The 21,013-nt window shown below is 44.1% G+C and overlaps 1 protein-coding gene across 2 annotated transcripts in view; it reads right to left on the reverse strand.

The window, feature by feature from the left end:
- LOC106562591 (A disintegrin and metalloproteinase with thrombospondin motifs 17-like) overlaps positions 1 to 21,013 on the reverse strand; it is a 174,871-nt gene that overhangs the window by 112,514 nt on the left and 41,344 nt on the right. For both annotated transcript variants that reach the window (XM_045708167.1, XM_045708166.1), the window contains exon 5: positions 4,467 to 4,572. In XM_045708167.1, the coding sequence (XP_045564123.1) occupies positions 4,467 to 4,572 (106 nt within the window). The remainder of the gene's footprint in view (positions 1 to 4,466; positions 4,573 to 21,013) is intronic.

Genomic DNA, 21,013 nt, shown 5'->3' on the forward strand with positions numbered 1-21,013 from the left:
GCACCCTTTTCATCAATACTGCCCCCTACCCAAGAGAGGTTAATCCTGTATTGACGCTTTGCTTGTTTGATGGTTCGCCTGAGGGCATAGCGGGATTTCTTATAAGCGTCCGGATTAGTCCACCATTCCTTGGAAGCGGCAGCTCTAGCCTTTAGCTCGATGCGGATGTTGCCTGTAATCTGTGGCTTCTGGTTGGGATATGTACGTACAGTCACTGTGGGAACGACGTCATCGATGCACTTATTGATGAAGCCTATGACTGAGGTGGTGTATTCATCAATGCCATTGGATGAATCCCAGAACATATTCCAGTCTGTGTTAGCAAAACAGTCCTGTAGTATAGCATCTGCGTCATCTGACCACTTCCGACCTGAGCAAGTCACTGGTTCTTCCTGCTTTAGTTTTTGCTTGTAAGCAGGAATCAGGAGGATAGAATTATGGTCAGATTTGATGGAGGGCGGGAGAGAGCTTTGTATGCATCTCTGTGTGTGGAGTAAAGGTGGTCAAGGATTTTTTTCCCCCTGGTTGCACATGTGACATGCTGGTAAAAATGTGGTAAAACTGATTTAAGTTTTCCTGCATTAAAGTCCCCGGCCACTAGGAGCGCCGCTTCTGGGTGAGCATTTTCTTCTTTGCTTATGGCCTTATAGAGTTGGTTGAGAACGGTCTTAGTGCCAGCTTGTTTTGTGGTGGTAAATAGACGGCTACGAATAATACAGATTAGAACTCTCTTGGTAGATAATGTGGTCTGCAGCTTATCATAAGGTACTCTACCTCAGGCGAGCAACACATCGAGACTTCTTTAATATTAGACATCGCGCACCAGCTGTTATTGACATAAAGACACACACCCCCACCCCTCGTCCTACCAGAGGTAGCGTCTCTGTTCTGCCGGTGCATGGAAAATCCCGCTAGCTCTATATTGTCCGTATCTTCATTCAACCACATCTCGGTGAAACATAAGATGTTATAGTTTTTAATGTCCCATTGGTAGGATAATCTTAATAGTAGGTCATCAATTTTATTTTCCAATGACTGCACGTTAGGAAGAAGAATGGAAGGCATTGGGAGTTTAGTCGCTCGCGTCCCCTTTTCCGGCGTCCTTTCTTCACGCAAAAGGCGTGGATCTGGGCCTGTTCCAGTGAAAGCAGGATATCCTTCTTGTCGGACTCGTTAAAGGAAAACGTTTCTTCCAGTCCACGGTGAGTAATCGCTTTTCTGATGTCCAGAAGTTATTTTCGGTCAAAAGAGACGGTAACAGCAACATTATGTACACAATAAGTAAAAAAAGAAGTTACACAAAACGCCCAAAAAATTACAAAATAGCACAATTGGTTGACCCAGGAGTGAACTGTATAAAGTCTTGGAGATTAAAAAGCGAAGTGTTTATTGGTCAAAGGTTTTAAAGGTGTACTATGCAGAAATCCTCCGCAATTTCCTGGTTGCTAAAATTCTCAAGTGGGTATAGTGTAGAGAATCCTTGTACCATCTAAACCGCTGTGAAATATATATTTCCATTACCAAAAATGTTGTATTTTCACCTGTTTAAAGCTGGTGTTCAAAACCTTAAGTAAAAGACGCAAAAATGAAACTTAAAAAACGAGAACAATAGAAATAGCACACATAGAACAGATATACCGCTTCTTAGACTAAAAAGCATTTTCAATTGAAATGATAATTTCCTCATCTTTGTCCAGGAATCTGCCCCAGAGTGATACAGACAAACAACAAATTGAATCAGTTCTTCATGGGCTGTGGATTGGACATTGATTTCCACTAGCAGTGATAAGTGCTTGAAAAGTATGCACCTCATTAACCGACTCACTTACATGAAGAGTAACAGAGACGAGCAAATCAATATCCACTGCCTCTGTGAGGATGCAACCATCTGGAAGAGCTACTGTATAACAGTGAATACAAAGCAACTACATAGTAAAAGGAAGGTGAGTACATAGTACACACTTAAACCCAGCAAAAGTCTAGATTTCATGGCTAATTCCATGAGGATTGAAACAGCACTTGTTTATTTTCAGTTCTACATACTCATCTGGCATAATCGTTCGAGATTAATTTCTCAAGTTAGATCTGTCTTTATAAAACAATGTATTCATAATGAATCACATGTGAAATGTTTGAAAGCAAAACAACCGTGACCAACATAAATCATCATGTTTCCTGTTTCTCACACCCTTGTTTTACTGTTGCCTTGATTGTTGAGAATTTATATTATTATTAATATATTGTCTTCCTACCTTCCTTAAGGTAGGTAGTTCAGTATTTTACAACTTAATGTGGTATGTTTTTTTGTAGCCCTATCCTGCAGTTTATGACCAAATCGCCTCTTGTGGCCTCATGGGTGGAATGTTATTAATATTTTTTATAATTTCATTATTCAAAATATTTATTTTTTTAACGTAGAAAATCCGGTGTTTCTATATGAAACGGTTTTGTTATATTTCAGTCTTCTGTGATGTATATATAGTGTAACATTGGGATGCAAACTCAAAATGTTATATATTTCAACTCTATACCTGACATGGTACAGGTGTCTTCTTTCTTTAAGTCCATAACCATGTGTGTGAGGTGTATACTTTTGTTTCAAAGACTACCCAGAAACACTCTGTGTGACCCTGATTTAGCCCACTGCAGTATTAAATTACCAAAATAATTAGCTGAAGTTTGTTGACTAGGTGCATGGTCACTGATAAGACCAAACTGGAGACAGCAGTGCAGTGTATTAAGACATCCTATAGTAGTTTGGATCAGATTACCAGGTAGAAAGGAGGGAAAGATGCAACACTGAAGAATTGGAACAATGTCAAGGACAGGAACATGACAGCAGCACACACACACACACACACACACACACACACACACACACACACACACACACACACACACACACACACACACACACACACACACACACACACACACACACACACACACACACACACACACACACACACACACACACACACACACACACACAGCAATCATGCCAACCTGAGTTTACAATCTTTTATGTGAAAATACAGAGTGGGGCACTTAAACCCAATTCTCTCTAATTAATATGTGTTTCACACACTTTGGACAATGGAGCCTTGTCAAGGTACAGTGTATTTGCGTGTGTGTGTGTGTGTGTGTGTGTGTGTGTGTGTGTGTGTGTGTGTGTGTGTGTGTGTGTGTGTGTGTGTGTTTTGTGCAAATGCATGACTGTAGTTGTGTGTGAGAGTGTGTGTGTTCCCTGTGTAGTACTTGTTCCTTAACTGCACCCCTGGTACGGGCACCAGTTGGGCGTGCTTCAGGCCAGCTCGTTACCTCTCTTCTCTTCGCCTCTCTTGTGTGTGTCTGTGTGTGTACGTGTGTGTGAATGTCTTGTGCATCTCTGTGTCTGTATTTGTATAATGCTTACATGTGTGTGTGTATGTGCATGCAGGCATGTGTGTGTGTCTCCTGTTTGTGCATGCGGCTTGGGTGTGTGTATGTGTTTATTTGGGCACCAGTGGGGCGTGCTCCATGCCAGTTCATTACCTCTCTCAGACATTAAACCTGGGGTCCTTGCACCCTCAGCATGGCTGCCCAGATATACTGCCTGATGAAAAGTGTGATAAATCCTTCTGGGCCTGGCAAAGCCACAAAGCTGTTGCTAACGCTAATATACTCTGGCATTTTGGTGTTGGCTCCCTGTCACCGCTCTATCAATGAGGGCTTTATTCAGGTAATACACACACACACGCTTACGCGCACACACACACACACATATACTGTGCTATCCTGTCTTGAGTGAAGAAATGATGACGCTGAACTCAAGTCTGTGTGGCTAGAGAAGAAGGAACAATGCAACTGATTATACCAGAGAAAGACTGCATCCCAAATGGCAGCCTATCCCCAAATGGGCTCATAGGGCTCTGGTCAACATTAATGCACTATATAGGGAATGGGGTGCCATTTGGGAGGCAGTCAAAGACTGAAGTGCCTGGGAACAGAACCTTACAGTACTGCCTATAATGGCTACTGTCAAAAAATATGTAATTACATTTTCACTTAGGAAAGAAATCCACAATAATGATGATAATAGTGGTTCATTCACATGGAATTATCTATTTATGAAACTCTAAAACTGCTCTCGTATTTTTATCTTAACTATGGATACAGAGAGATACAAAGAGTTGTGCCCATGGGTACCTCAAACTGTGAAGTTATCCAGTACAAAAACACTTCAAAAGAGGCTGAAACTTTCATCCAATCAAGACGGAGTCTGAAGAAACGATGCCTTCCATTGTTAAACTGAGGAGGGTGAAGTTGCCCTTAGACGCTGATCTTGGGTCAGTTTGGCATTTCCCCCACTAATGGTTAAGGTTAGGGTTGGGGGAGGGGATCCTAGATCTCTACCTAGGAAAAATTTGACCATTCATTGCTTTTGCTCAGGATAGACAAGTGCTCCTTTAGACAGACAGACGTACTTGTGTCCCAGCTCGTGGGCTATGGTGAAGGCCAGGTTGAGTCCGTTGTCCTCGGCCAGAACACACTTCCTCTTGGAGCTGCACGCCCCTCCCAGATAGGCAATACCTAACGGAGGAGAGAGAGTGAATAGAGTGAGACTGGGTGAGACTAGGACCAATGTTCCCTCCCCAGGACTGCTGCGCAGAATAAAAATCAGCCAGCGCAGAGAATCACAAGATTGAACTTAACTCAACATTCTAGTTTCCCTGTTAGTTAACACTATCAACGTTTCCCTTTACTATGGGAAATGTGATCGATTGAAAGCAATATTAGCCACTTTCAATGCAACATACCGAAACAAAACAAACTATGCAAGACTTATTAGTATGCAAAACTAACTATGCAAAATATTTTGTTGTAGGCAGAATGCATTGGAGTAGGATTCTATTAAACTGACAGGCACGACTCAGGCCTGTACTCTACACAGACCGGTGCACCATAACCAATCAGAGCTGCAGTAGGACCTATATGCAAATAGACTATTGCCATATATGGATCTGTGCCACTCACTTTGAACTGGACTGTGTTTACAGCATGAGCAGTAGTGAGTAGATGAGTTTGTTTTGAGATCAAAGCGAGAGTTACATGTAGCAACGAGTGCACATTTGTACAAGTGTTCATATCCTTTGCTAGTTTGTGAGTTCTTACCCCAGTCATAGATCATTTGTAGTCAGCAATGGGAGAGTGATTACTTCTTACAAAAGCACAAAATGTGTGCATTTCTAGACATCTTTGAAAAGCGAGTCAGGTAGAGGGCTTTTTTTTTGTCTTAAAGGGGCAGTGTTGTATTTTGAGACAGGCTTGAAAAAGCTTAGTAGCCAATAGGCAGAGGGTAGCATAATTTGTCTGATTCTCTGTAATAATGGCATAATTAATGGGATAATTATGAATTTAATGTTTTATTTTGTAAATGGTTTCTTGCATCAAACAACACAACAACATTTTCAGTCACCACCTTGTCTGAAGGACAAGTGGATAAGCAGGTTAATGTCAAGCCCTGCATTTTTTTCAAAAGTCTCATGGAATGTAGGCCTACATTGAACACCACACATTGGATGCTACTGTAGGCTGAACAATAGAACAGCTATTTCCATGTTGAAATGTTATGGAATGCATTTTCTCAAATGTTTTTGATGGTAGGCCATTCTGGTAGGCCTACATTATGATCAAATAGCCACAGTAGCCTACTTGACCACTGTTAAAATTAACTTAAAGCGGGTACAGCCTCAATGTTAACAGTAGACGCTCGCCGGAAATTGCACAGAATTTTGACAACGTTCAAGTTTGCGTTCAGCAGACCTGAGATTTGCTCAGTGACTAAAAAAATTGGAGGAAACATTGACTAGGACTCTGGAAAGACAGTAATCACTGCTCTGACATGACTGGATCTGAGTTAATACAGTAATAACTGGTCTGACGTGACTGGATCTGAGTTAATAGAGTAATCACTGGTCTGACGTGACTGGATCTGAGTTAATACAGTAATAACTGGTCTGACACGACTGGATCTGAGTTAATACAGTAATAACTGGTCTGACACGACTGGATCTGAGTTAATACAGTAATAACTGGTCTGACGTGACTGGATCTGAGTTAATACAGTAATAACTGGTCTGACACGACTGGATCTGAGTTAATACAGTAATCACTAGTCTGATGTGACTGGATCTGAGTTAATACAGTAATAACTGGTCTGACGTGACTGGATCTGAGTTAATACAGTAATCACTGGTCTGACACGACTGGATCTGAGTTAATACAGTAATAACTGGTCTGACATGACTGGATCTGAGTTAATACAGTAATAACTGGTCTGACACGACTGGATCTGAGGTAATACAGTAATCACTGGTCTGACACGTCTGGATCTGAGTTAATACAGTAATCACTAGTCTGATGTGACTGGATCTGAGTTAATACAGTAATAACTGGTCTGACATGACTGGATCTGAGTTAATACAGTAATAACTGGTCTGACACGACTGGATCTGAGTTAATACAGTAATCACTGGTCTGACACGTCTGGATCTGAGTTAATACAGTAATAACTGGTCTGACATGACTGGATCTGAGTTAATACAGTAATAACTGGTCTGACACGACTGGATCTGAGTGAATACAATAATTAGACCAGAGTGAGACCAGAATGTGGAGACCGCTGTGGAGACCATACTCACTTGTAAAAGACTCATGCCATAAACACAGATTTATTTCCCTCCCTCCTGTCCTTTTTTCTTTCTTTCAACCAGATGTTTCTCTCTCTCTCTTTCTCGCTCTCTCTCTCTTTCTCATACCTGGGACATTTGTAATACTGACCCAATTTATCACAGCCTCTCTGAAGCAGTATTTTAGCCAACCATTCTCAAATGCAGAGTTGCCTGTCATTTTACACGCATGACCATGCAAAAACACACCCATGCATGCACAAATGCAAACACACACACACTAGCATGTGTACGTACACACGCACGCACATGTACACACACGCACGCACATGTATACACATAACACACTCACAGAGGAGTACGCACACACAAACACACACACACGCACACAAAAGCACAGAAACACAAAACAATTGTTGTTAGCTAGAAAGTCTTCTTCGGTCCTGAAAAATCACTGGAAATGTATTCGACTTACTCAAACGGGCCAAACATATTGCTTTGCTCACTGTGCTGTTGTTCCATTATTGACTGCATAGTTAGACAGATAATTTAGGAGTATGTGCTGGAGTGTTAGCAGCCCTGGGATAGTATCATTTAGGAGTATGTGCTGGAGTGTTAGCAGCCCTGGGATAGTATCATTTAGGAGTATGTGCTGGAGTGTTAGCAACCCTGGGATAGTATCATTTAGGAGTATGTGCTGGAGTGTTAGCAGCCCTGGGATAGTATCATTTAGGAGTATGTACTGGTGTCACGGTTGTCGTCTGGAATGGAGGACCATAACGCAGCAGGAATGTGGATGCTCATCTTGTATATTTATTTAAATAACAAGAACACCAAAAAACAACAAAACGAACAACGAAACAGTCTTGTCAGGCACACTCAGCAAAACAAGAAACAATCTCCCACAAACACTACACCAAACAATTACCCATATATAGGACTCTCAATCAGAGGCAACGAGAAAGCACCTGCCTCCAATTGAGAGTCCAACCCCCATTAACCTAAACATAGAAATACAACAAACCAGAAAGAACATAGAAATACCAAAACATAGAACATAGACCAAAAACACGGAAATAATAAATCAAACGCCCTACTAAATAAACCACCACCCCGAACCACATAAAACAAATACCCTCTACCACGTCCTGACCAAACTACCATAACAAATAACCCTTTATACTGGTCAGGACGTGACAACTGGAGTGTTAGCAGCCCTGGGATAGTATGTTCAACATAAAACCTCTTACATCAACAGTACACTTATTATGCATACTTAAGGACCATTATGTCACCACGTAATACAATTTATGTAATGTAAACAGAAATTCTTTATGTAATAAAAATGCTTGTACTAAGTGCTTGAGGCTGGTCTAGTGGGTAATATATACACATATATTTATACCCCAGCATGGGTATAAATCCTGTTCTGGTGGGTAACGCCACCTGCAGCACATATATAACCCCAGCATGGGTATGAATCCTGTTCTAATGGGTAACGCCGCCTGCAGCACATATATAACCTCAGCATGGGTATGAATCCTGTTCTAGTGGGTAACGCTACCTGCAGCACATACAGTATATAACCCCAGCATGGGTATGAATCCTGTTCTAGTGGGTAACGCCACTTGCAGCACATACAGTATATAACCCCAACATGGGTATGAATTCTGTTCTAGTGGGTAACGCCACCTGCAGCACATATATAACCCCAACATGGGTATGAATCCTGTTCTAGTGGGTAACGCCGCCTGCTGCACATATATAACCTCATCATGGATATGAATCCTGGTCTAGTGGGTAATGCCGCCTGCAGCACATATATAACCCCATCATGGGCATGAATTCTGTTCTAGTGGGTAACGCCACCTGCAGCACATATATAACCCCAGCATGGGTATGAATCCTGGTCTAGTGGGTAACGCCGCCTGCAGCACATATACAACTCCAGCATGGGTACGAATTCTGGTCCATCTCACTCGCTCTGTTTCTCATTTCACACTATAACCATTATTAAAAGTGTGGTCAACATTTCACATTTTTCCCTAAAAGAGGTGCTGGCGCTCTGTGCCTGTCCTCCTGACCCGGGACACGAACCTGGGGCCCTCTGCATGATATCACTTTACTACTCAAGTCAACTGTACTAGCCGACGGAACAAGGCCCGATCCCAAATCGACCCCTAAAACCTACACCCCATTCACTTGTGGAGATCTGAGAGGATTTGATTAGTATAAGTAATATGGTGAAATTTTACCTAGTCTATCAGAGGACAAGATGCAGCTACTTTTATATTACTTACACATGTCAAATCCTCTCAGAGATCTCCAAGTGCATAGGGTGTAGGGTTTAGGGGTCAATTTGGGACTGGGCCCAAGAGTCAAGCCTGTCACTCCATGACCAACAGTTGAATGCAGCTGTCATGGGGAGTGAAGTCACAATGATGTCACAGCACGATGGCTGCTAGTGTTCACAGCTAACTAGCTCACCAAATCTGCTACACTGACACCAAAATCAGAAAGAGCAACAGTATGCATGAATACTTCAGATCATTTCTTCCCAATGATGGACAAGAGAATAAATGCTGGACAAGAGAAAACATTTGCTAAAACATCCAGAATAACCCTGTTGTAAAGGTATGGGTGTAGCTGGTGCAGAGGAGTCAGGCGCAGGACAGCAGAGATCAGTAATAAAAGTAATTTTACTCAAAAGTACCAAGTACATGTTGTAATCCCAAGCCCACACAAAAGGACCGAAATACATAAAACAAACACGTACAAAAACCATGGAGAAAACAGAGGGTTAAATAATGAACATGTAATTGGGGAATTGAAACCAGGTGTGTAAAACAAAGACAAAACAAATGGAAAATGAAAAGCGGATCGGTGATGGCTAGAAGGCCGGTGACGTCGACCGCCGAACGCCGCCCGAACAAGGAGAGGGACCGACTTCGGCGGAAGTCGTAACACCTGTTTATATCATGATGTACTGTATATATATAGTATTACTGAATATTGCGTGATGAAAAATGTATCTTAAATAAGCAGTGTGTTTAGACTGTAGATAACCATATAGATTAGGTACTGTATGTAATACATGTACTACTCTATGTAATTTGGGCCGGTTTCCTGGACTCAGACTAAGCCAAATCCTAGACTAAAATGCACTTTGAATGGAGATTCTCCTTGGAGAATGCTTTTTAGTCCAGGATTACGCTTCATCTATATTCAAGAAACCGACTCTATATGTACTACCTAGTACTTTATGATGATCACAAGCATTACAGTAGGAGAGTTATCAACAGAACAAAATGTATTGGCACCTATTTAGGATCGACACTATATGCCCAATCCATTTGTTCCATTCTGGAATGGAGAAATGCAGAAATGTTTAAAAAGCGATTTACTCTGTGATTATATCACAGCAACAAAGGAGTGTCAGAGCGAGTTTAAAACCCAATCAGTCATCCAGTCAGCCAAACAGGATGACATCACTCGAGTGTGTGTTATATCTTAATGTATCTGTTTGCTCACACACACGTGCACACGCAGCGTGCGCACACACACAAACACACACCCACACACCACACACACCACACACACACACACACACACACACACACACACACACACACACACACACACACACACACACACACACACACACACACACACACACACACACACACACACACACCTGCTTTCTGTCTACCCCTGGAGACTGTCCAGATAGCCTCATTTGAATCCAGACACGACAACATACATTAAATCATTGACAAGAGAAAGGCTATCAAACCCAGATGGTGCTGTTCTGAAATACACATACACACACACACACACACCCACACAAGCACAGTTATTCTGAGGTATTGGGACTGATAACAATTGGTTGTTACTCAATACAGGACATTGTATCTAATAAAGCAAGGAGCTGATTGAACACGGAACCAATTGGAGTTGTTTTCCAGGATAAACCCCAGTTGACATTAATGTAAAGCTATATCATCTACAAGACCCTGCTAGGTAAAGTCCCCCCTTATCTCCGCTCACTGGTCACCATAGCAGCACCCACCTGTAGCACGCGCTCCAGCAGGTATATCTCTCTGGTCACCCCCAAAGCCAATACCTCCTTTGGCCATCTCTCCTTACAGTTCTCTGCTGCCAATGACTGGAACGAACTACAAAAATCTCTGAAACTGGAAACGCTTATCTCCCTCACTAGCTTTAAGCACCAGCTGTCAGAGCAGCTCACAGATCACTGCACCTGTACATAGCCCATCTATAATTTAGCCCATACAACTACCCTCTTCCCCTACTGTATTTATTTATTTATTTTGCTCCTTTGCACCCCATTATTTCTATTTCTACTTTGCACTTTCTTCCACTGCAAATCTACCATTCCAGTGTTTTACTTGCTATATTGTATTTACTTTGCCACCATGACCTTTTTTGCCTTTACCTCCCTTATCTCACCTCATTTGCTCACATTGTATATAGACTTATTTTTCTCCTGTATTATTGACTGTATGTTTGTTTTACTCCATGTGTAACTCTGTGTTGTTGTATGTGTCGAACTGCTTTGCTTTATCTTGGCCAGGTCACAATTGTAAATGAGAACTTGTTCTCAACTTGCCTACCTGGTTAAATAAAGGTGAAATAAATAAATAAATAAAAATCAGGACGACAGTTTTCAGCTGTGCTAACATAATTGCAAAAAGGTTTTCTAATGATCAATAAGCCTTTTAAAATGATAAACTTGGATTAGCTAACACAACGTGCCACTGGAACACAGGAGTGAGTGTTGCTGATAATGGGCCTCTGTACACCTATGTAGATATTGTCATGCCCTGTCCTGAGAGAGACGGTTTATTTCTCTATTTTGTTAGGTCAGGGTGTGGGGTGGGCATTCTATGGTTAATATTTCTAAGTTTTGGCCAGGTATGGTTTCCAATCAGAGGCAGCTGCCTATTGTTGTCTCTGATCGGGAACCATAATTAGGCAGCCCTGTTTCCTCCTTGAGTTGTGGGATCTTATTTTTGTACTGCTATGTAAAGCCTGCAAGACGTGACGGTCGTGTTCCATTGTTTATTATTTTGTTTAAGTGTTCAGAGTTAAAATAAATATCAAGATGAACACTTACCACGCTGCACCTTGGTCTACTCCTTTTGACGATCGTTACAGAAGATCCCACCACCAAAGGACCAAGCAGCGTGGGCAGGATGACTGAACCTGGGAGGAAATCCTGGATGGGGCAGGACCCTGGACAAGGCCTGGGGAGTATCGCCGTCCGCAAGAGGAGATAGAGGCAGCGAAAGCACACGGGGATATTGGCGAAGTCGGGGTTGAGACCTGAGCCAACTCCCCGTGCTTACCGTGGGGAGCGAGTGACCGAGCAAGCACCGTGTTATGCAGTGATGTGCACTGTGTCGCCAGTGCGCACTCACAGCCCGGTGCGCTCGGTGCAAGCTCCTCACCGTTGCCGTGCTAGAGTTGGCCGTCAGCCAGGAAGAAGTGTGCCGGCTCAGCGTTCCTGGTCTCCAGTGCGTCTCTTCGGCCCAGGTTATCCTGCGCCAGCTCTACGCACGGTACCCCTCGTTCACCAGCACAAACCAGTTCGTCCTGTGCCAGCGCTCTGCCCTTGCTGGGCTAAAATAACCATCCAGCCAGGACGGGGTGTGCCAGCCCTAAGCTCCAGACCTCCAGTGCGCCTCCACGGCCCAGTATACCCTGTGCCTGCTCTGCGCACCCAGTCTCCTGTGCGTCTTTTCAGTCCGGTGAGACCGGTTCCAGCTCCACGTAGGAAGCCTCCAGTGATGACCCATGGCACGAAGCATCCAGTGATGATCCATGGCCTGGAGCCTGTAGTGATAATCCATGGCACGAAGCCTCCAGTGATGACCCATGGCCCGGAGCCTGTAGGGATGATCCATGGCACGAAGCCTCCAGTGATAATCCATGGCCCGGAGCCTGTAGGGATAATCCATGGCAAGAAGCCTGTAGGGATGATCCATGGCCCGGAGCCTGTAGTGACGATCCATGGCACGGAGCCTGCAGTGACGGTCCCCGGTCCGGAACCTACAGAGACGCTGTCCAGTCCGGAGCCGTCAGCGAAGCTCCCCAGTCCGGAGCCTCCAGCGACGCTCCCCAGTCCGGAGTCTTCAGCGACGGTCCGCAGCCCGGAGTCTTCAGCGACGGTCCGCAGCCCGGAGTCTTCAGCGACGGTCCGCAGCCCGGAGTCTTCAGCGGCGGTCCGCAGCCCGGAGTCTTCAGCGGCGGTCCGCAGCCCGGAGTCTTCAGCGGCGGCCTGCAGCCCGGAGTCTTCAGCGGTGGTCGGCAGTTCAGAGCCTCCGGCGATGATCCACGGTCTGGTTCCTCCGGCGACACAGAAGCGGGGGGATCAGCGGGCGGTGTGGGGGCTACGCCCCGAACCAGAGCCGCCGCCAAGTATAGATGCCCACCTGGACCCTCCCCTATAGGTCCAGGTTTGCGGCCGGGAGTCCGCAACTTTGGGGGGGGGGGGGTACTGTCACGCCCTGACCTGAGAGAGACGGTTTATTTCTCTATTTTGTTAGGTCAGGGTGTGGGGTGGGCATTCTATGGTTTATATTTCTAAGTTTTGGCCAGGTATGGTTTCCAATCAGAGTTCAAATAAATATCAAGATGAACACATACCACGCTGCACCTTGGACTACTCCTTTTGACGATCGTTACAGATATTCCATAAAAAAATTGCTATTTCCAGCTACAATAGTCATTTACAACATTAACAATGTCTAGACTGTATTTCTGATCAATTTGATGTTATTTTAATGGACAAAAAAATCGTTTTCTTTCAAAAACAAGGACATTTCTAAATGACCCCACACTGTTGAACAGTAGTGTATATGTGTTTGCTGTTTGTTCTTTGTTATAGCGCCAAAAAGATTAGAGAAGTGGTTTATCCATACATGTCCATTTTGGATAGATAACTCCTCGTGCTGTTGTTTAGTTAGTGTGTTCCAATTTCCCCAGAAGTGGTTAGATTCTATGGATTCTTCAATTACACTGAGCTGATTTCTGACATACTGTTCCTTCTTTCCCCGTAGTGTATTTCTGTATTGTTTTAGTGATTCACCATAGTGAAGGCATAGACTCAGGTTTTCTGGGTCTCTATGTTTTTGGTTGGACAGGTTTCTCAATTTCTTTCTTAGGTTTTTGAATTCTTCATCGAACCATTTGCCATTGTTGATAGTTTTCTTAAGTTGTCTGCTTGAAATTTTGGGATTTCATACGGAAGGTCAAACATACTAAAAGGTTTTCTACTGACAAGTTTACACCTTCACTATTACAGTGGAACGTTTTGTCCAGGAAGGGATTGAATTTGTTGTTGCCTAATTGTTTTTTGGTAGGTTTCCACACTACTTTCCTTCCATATATAGCATTTCTTAATATTATTCAGTTCCTTTGGTTTTGATGCCTCATGATTGAGTGTTGCTCTGTTCAAGTAGACTGATTTTGCTGTGATCTGATAGGGGTGTCAGTGGGCTCACTTTGAACGCTCTGAGGGACTCTGGGTTGAGGTCAGTGATAAAGTAGTCTACAGTACTACTGCCAAGAGATGAGCTATAGGTGTATCTACCGTAGGAGCCCCCTCGAAGCCTACCAATGACTATGTACATACCCAGCGTGCGACAGAACTGCAGGAGTTGTGACCTGTTTTTGTTGGGTCTGTTGTCGCAGTTGTCTAGGGGGTCATATGGGGGAGGGAATGCTGTCACATCCAGGTAGGTCTCTGCCTCTCTCTCACGATCTCTCTGCTTCTCGCTCACTCTCTCTCTTTTTCTGCCTGTCTCTGCCTTTCTCTCTCTCTCTCTCTCTCTCTCACACCCGCACAAACTCTCTCTCTCAGGGGCCAGCCCTCAATAACATACACAAGAACAAAATGAAACGGTCCACTAATAATGGCTGTGACTAATGAGAAAGCTGAGGTGTAGACCTTGGGATCCCTTATGCACTGCACACCCAGCCATTACCACCAGTAGCCTACAGACCAGCTATTTTGATGTATCAGAATGACTCATTCCACCGGGTTTACAGCTGCCTGACATGATTGCTGCCTAAAATATATATTAGTTAAAAAAAATGATAGTGTAGCAGTAGCCACCACTTGTGTCTCTACTGACAGACCTAAAGCCATGGTGCATGGGGAGGACCCTACGTTCTTCCTGACCTGGAGACATTCTGAGTGCCCTTGAGCAAGGCACTTAACCCTAATTGCTCCAGGGTCACTGTTGATAACGTCAGACCCTGGTCATGACCCCACTCTCCGAGGGTGTCTCATGGGGAGTTGGGATATGCAAAACTTTTACACGTGAGTGTAATATTTTTTACTTATCAATTTTTTACTGAACACTTATTTTTCTTAAAATGCATTGTTGGTTAAGGGCTTGTAAGTAAGCACTTCACTGTGAGGTGTATTCGGCACATGTGACAAATAAGATTTGATTTGATTTGAAGAGCCAGAACTGGATCCCAGTGATCTACAGTACATCCCCAAGGTGCAGTGAGATGGGGATGAGAGCCAGAACTGGATCCCAGTGATCTACAGTACATGCCCAAGGTGCAGTGAGATGGGGATGAGAGCCAGAACTGGATCCCAGTGATCTACAGTACATCCACAAGGTGCAGTGAGATGGGGATGAGAGTCAGAACTGGATCCCAGTGATCTACAGTACATCCACAAGGTGCAGTGATATGGGGATGAGAGCCAGAACTGGATCCCAGTGATCTACAGTTCATCTACAAGGTGCAGTGAGATGGGGATGAGAGCCAGAACTGGACCCCAGTGATCTACAGTACATCCACAAGGTGCAGTGATATGGGGATGAGAGCCAGAACTGGATCCCAGTGATCTACAGTACATCTACAAGGTGCAGTGAGATGGGGATGAGAGCCAGAACTGGATCCCAGTGATCTACAGTACATGCCCAAGGTGCAGTGAGATGGGGATGAGAGCCAGAACTGGATCCCAGTGATCTACAGTACATCCACAAGGTGCAGTGAGATGGGGATGAGAGCCAGAACTGGATCCCAGTGATCTACAGTACATCCACAAGGTGCAGTGATATGGGGATGAGAGCCAGAACTGGATCCCAGTGATCTACAGTACATCCACAAGGTGCAGTGAGAAGGGGATGAGAGCAAGGACAACAGGCTTATTTGAGAAAATAGTATAATATATTATATAAACAAAGAATTGGGATATAGTTTCTTCTTCTATGTTGATTTGTGAGAGAGTAAATATATTTCAAATGTTTTATTTCAGTTTTAAAAAGTTGGAAATGGTAATAGAACGTAAACAATTTTTCGTACTTTGGCGGTGGCTAAACCCAATTTGACATCTCTAACCTGCAAGTAATAATCTCCCTGAAGATCTCAGCAGAGCTGCTCTGGTCTAGCATTAGCATGTCTATGTTTCATTTCAGACTTCACCACAGTCCCTGACCTCTGCTATGCCTGAGAGTCTGGACTCAACAGACATGTCTGTTTTACATTTCTCCCTTCTCTATTCTAGTTTCACGGTCTCTTTCTCGCTCTCCTTTCATTTCTTATTCCACTCGCGCCTGAGGCCCTTTAAGCAGCCTGGTGCAGACAGCCTTGATGCTACGACACACAGCAGCCAGACAGAGAGGGACTGACATATTTGCTGTGTCAATGTTTAGAGATGAGCTCTCTCGCTCACGCACACATGCACGCACACGCACGCACGCACGCACGCACGCACGCACGCACACACACACACACACACACACACACACACACACACACACACACACACACACACACACACACACACACACAAACACACAGGGTAGCTCTCTCTTAATGAAATAGACCACTGCTGGAATGTAAATACACAAAAGCAGGAGAAGCTAGATTAACACAGTGATTTAGGAATGACCACTGTCCTTGGTAGAGATGAACACAGTGATTTAGGAATAATCACTGTCCTTGGCAGAGATTAACACAGTGATGAAGAAATGATCACTGTCCTTGGTCAAGATGATCACAGTGACATAGGAATGACCACTGTCCTTGGTATAGATTATCACAGTAATGTAGGAATGACCACTGTCCTTGGTAGAGATGATCACAGTAATGTAGGAATAATCACTGTCCTTGGTAGAGATGATCACAGTAATGTAGGAATGACCCCTGTCCTTGGTAGAGATGAACACAGTGATTTAGGAATAATCACTGTCCTTGGTAGAGATGAACACAGTGATTTAGGAATGACCACTGTCCTTGGTATAGATTATCACAGTAATGTAGGAATGACCCCTGTCCTTGGTATAGATTATCACAGTAATGTAGGAATGACCACTGTCCTTGGTAGAGATTAACACAGTAATGTAGGAATGACCACTGTCCTTGGTATAGATTATCACAGTAATGTAGGAATAATCACTGTCCTTGGTAGAGATGAACACAGGGGTTTAGGAATGACCACTGTCCTTGGTATAGATTAACACAGTCATGTAGGAATGACCACTGTCCTTGGTAGAGATGAACACAGGGATTTAGGAATGACCACTGTCCTTGGTATAGTTTAACACAGTCATGTAGGAATGATCACTGTCCTTGGTGAAGTTTAACACAGTCATGTAGGAATGATCACTGTCCTTGGTGAAGTTTAACACAGTCATGTAGGAATGACCACTGTCCTTGGTGAAGTTTAACACAGTCATGTAGGAATGATCACTGTCCTTGGTGAAGTTTAACACAGTCATGTAGGAATGATCACTGTCCTTGGTGAAGTTTAACACAGTCATGTAGGAATGATCACTGTCCTTGGTGAAGTTTAACACAGTCATGTAGGAATGATCACTGTCCTTGGTGAAGTTTAACACAGTCATGTAGGAATGACCACTGTCCTTGGTGAAGTTTAACACAGTCATGTAGGAATGACCACTGTCCTTGGTAAAGTTTAACACAGTCATGTAGGAATGACCACTGTCCTTGGTGAAGTTTAACTACAGGGACACAGGACGGACAGCTGATCGTCCTCGCAGTGGCAGACCACGTATAACAACACCTGCACAGGATTGATACATCCGAACATCACACCTGCGGGACATATACAGGATGGCAACAACAACTGCCCAAGTTACACCAGGAACGTACAATCCCTCCATCAGTGCTCAAACTGTCCGCAATAGGCTGAGAGAAGCTGGACTGAGGGCTTGCAGGCCTGTTGTAGTAAGGCAGGTCCTCACCAGACATCACCGGCAACAACATCGCCTATGGGCACAAACCCACCGTGACTGGACCAAACAGGACTGGCAAAAAGTGCTCTTCACTGACGAGTTGCGGTTTTGTCTCACCAGGGGTGATGGTCGGATTCGCGTTTATCGTCGAAGGAATGAGCGTTACACCGAGGCCTGTACTCTGGAGCGTGATCGATTTGGAGGTGGAGGGTCTGTCATGGTCTGGAATGGTGTGTCACAGCATCATCGGACCTAGCTTGTAGTCATTGCAGGCATTCTCAACACTGTGAGTTACAGGGAAGACATCCTCTTCCCTCATGTGGTACCCTTCCTGCAGGCTCATCCTGACATGACCCTCCAGCATGACAATGCCACCAGCAATACTGCTCGATCTGTGCGTGATTTCCTGCAAGACAGGAATGTCAGTGTTCTGCCATGGCCAGCGAAGAGCCATTGAGCACGTCGATCCCATTGACCACGTCTGGGACCTGTTGGATCGGAGCGTGAGGGCTAGGGCCATTCCCCCCAGAAATGTCCGGGAACTTGCAGGTGCCTTGGTGGAAGAGTGGGGTAACATCTCACAGCAATAACTGTCAAATCTGGTGCAGTCCATGAGGAGGAGATGCACTGCAGTACTTAATGCAGCTGGTGGCCACACCAGATACTGACTGTTACTTTTGATTTTGACCCCCCATTTGTTCAGGGACACATTGTTCCATTTATGTTAGTCACATGTCTGTGGAACTTGTTCAGTTTATGTCTCAGTTGTTGAATCTTGTTATGTTCATACAAATATTTACACATGTTAAGTTTGCAGAAAATATGCACAGTTGACAGCGAGAGGACATTTCTATAGTTTATATACTTAAGTTCAACTGACTATTGAACCGTCTATCAAAGGTTATGCATGATGGCCGAAATAAAAAAAATATGAATAATCACAATATACACTATATAGGGACACCCCTTCAAATGAGTGGATTCAGCTATTTCAGCCACACCCGTTGCTGACAGGTGTATAAAATCGAGCACACTGCCATGCAATCTACATAGACAAACATTGGCAGTAAAATGGGCTCACTAAAGAGCTCAGTGACCTTCAACGTGGCACCGTCATAGAATGCCGCCTTTCCAACAAGTCAGTTTGTCACATTTCTGGTATTGAGAAGTGGAAACGTCTAGGAGCAACAACAGCTCAGCCGCGAAGTGGTAGGCCACACAAGCTCACAGAACGAGACCGCCGAGTGCTGAAGTGCGTAAAAAGAGTTTGTCTTCAGCTGCTACACTCACTACAGAGTCCCAAATTCCCTCTGGAAGCAATGTCAGCACAATAACTGTTTGTCATGAGATTCATGAAATGGGTTACCATGGCCGACAGCTACACACAAGCCTAAGATCACCATGTGCAATGCCAAGCGTCAGCTGGTGTAGTGTAAAGCTCGCCGCCATTGGAAACAAGTTCTCTGGAGTGATGAATCACACTTCACCATCTGGCAGTCCAATGGATTAATCTGGGTTTGGCGGATGCCAGGAGAACGCTACCTGCCCCAATGCATAGTGCCAATTGTAAAGTTTGGTGCAGGACGAATAATGCTCTGGGGCTATTTTTCATGGTTTGGGCTAGGCCCCTTAGTTCCAGTGAAGGGAAATTTTAACACTACAGCATACAATGACATTCTAGACGGTTCTGTGCTTCCAACTTAGTGGCAACAGTTTGGGAAAGGCCCTTTCCTGTTCAGCATGACAATGCCCCCATGCACAAAGCGAGGTCTATACAGAAATGGTTTGTCGAGATCGGTGTGGAAGAACTTGACTGGCCTACACAGAGCCCTGACCTCAACTCCATCGATCACCAGGCCTAATTGCCCAACATCAGTGCCTGACCTCATTAATGCTCTTGCGGCTGAATGGAAGCCAGTCCCCGCAGCAATGTTCCAGCATCTAGTGGAAAGCCTTCCCAGAAGAGTGGAAGATAGCAGCAAAAGGGGACCAACACCATATTAATGCCCATGATTTTGGAATGAGATGTTCGACAAGGAGGAGGAGTCCACATACTTTTGGTCATGTAGTGTACACTAAGTGTACAAAACATTAAGAACACCTTCCTAAACGTTTGCCCTCAGAACAGTCTTATTTCATCGGGCATGGAATCTAAAAGGTGTTGAAAGCGTTACACAGGGACTCCAATGCTTCCCACAGTTGTGTCAAGTTGGCTGGATGTCATTTGGGTGGTGGACCAGTGTTGACACACAAAGGAAACTGTTGAGCCTGGAAAAAAAGCAGGGTTGCAGTTCTTGACACAAATCGGTGCACCTGGTACCTACTACCATACCCCGTTCAAAGGCACTTCAATATTTTGTCTTGCGCATTCACCCTTGTATGGCACACATACACAATCCTTGTCTCAATTGTCTCAAGGCTTAAAAATCCTTCTTTAACCTGTCTCCTCCCCTTTATCTACACTGATAGAAGTGGATTGACAAAGTGACATCAATAAGGGATCATAGCTTTCACCTGGATTCACCTGGTCAGTCTATGTCATGGAAAGAGCATAATGTTCACAATGTTTTGTACACTCAGTGCATATGAACTCCGGGCTGGCCTGCTGTGCCTCAAAACGAATGCATGCAGCAATAAAAAACTATCAAATAAAACGATATATCTAATACGCTAAAGTCCTTCCACAGTGGCCGAATTGTCAGTCTGGATGAAAACAGATGCTGCCTTGAATTCTTACATGTTTTCCCCACTGCATTTCAGTTTTACAATCATGCATGCTTATGCGAAGGCTGCAATTATGTGCGTATAATGTCTGTCATCTGCCCAAATTTTTATTTGGGGGTTTTAATACCCCGAGGCCATGCTTTAAATGGTTGTTTACATGGCGACTTATACATTTAGGAGTTTCAAATCAACTGTAAAGAAATTAATGTACAGAGGAGGAACTTTGTAATGGGCTGACGTAATGGCTGCTTAACTATACTAGCTAGAGTAAGTGGCTTGCTAGCTTAGCGTCAAACACATTACATAGCATATTATTGTCAATTTCTAACACTGTTACTTAACACTTATACAGGTCAATGGAAAATGTTGAGGCAA

This window comes from Salmo salar, chromosome ssa26 (assembly GCF_905237065.1).
Source record: "Salmo salar chromosome ssa26, Ssal_v3.1, whole genome shotgun sequence".
Classification (NCBI taxonomy): Eukaryota; Metazoa; Chordata; class Actinopteri; order Salmoniformes; family Salmonidae; genus Salmo; species Salmo salar.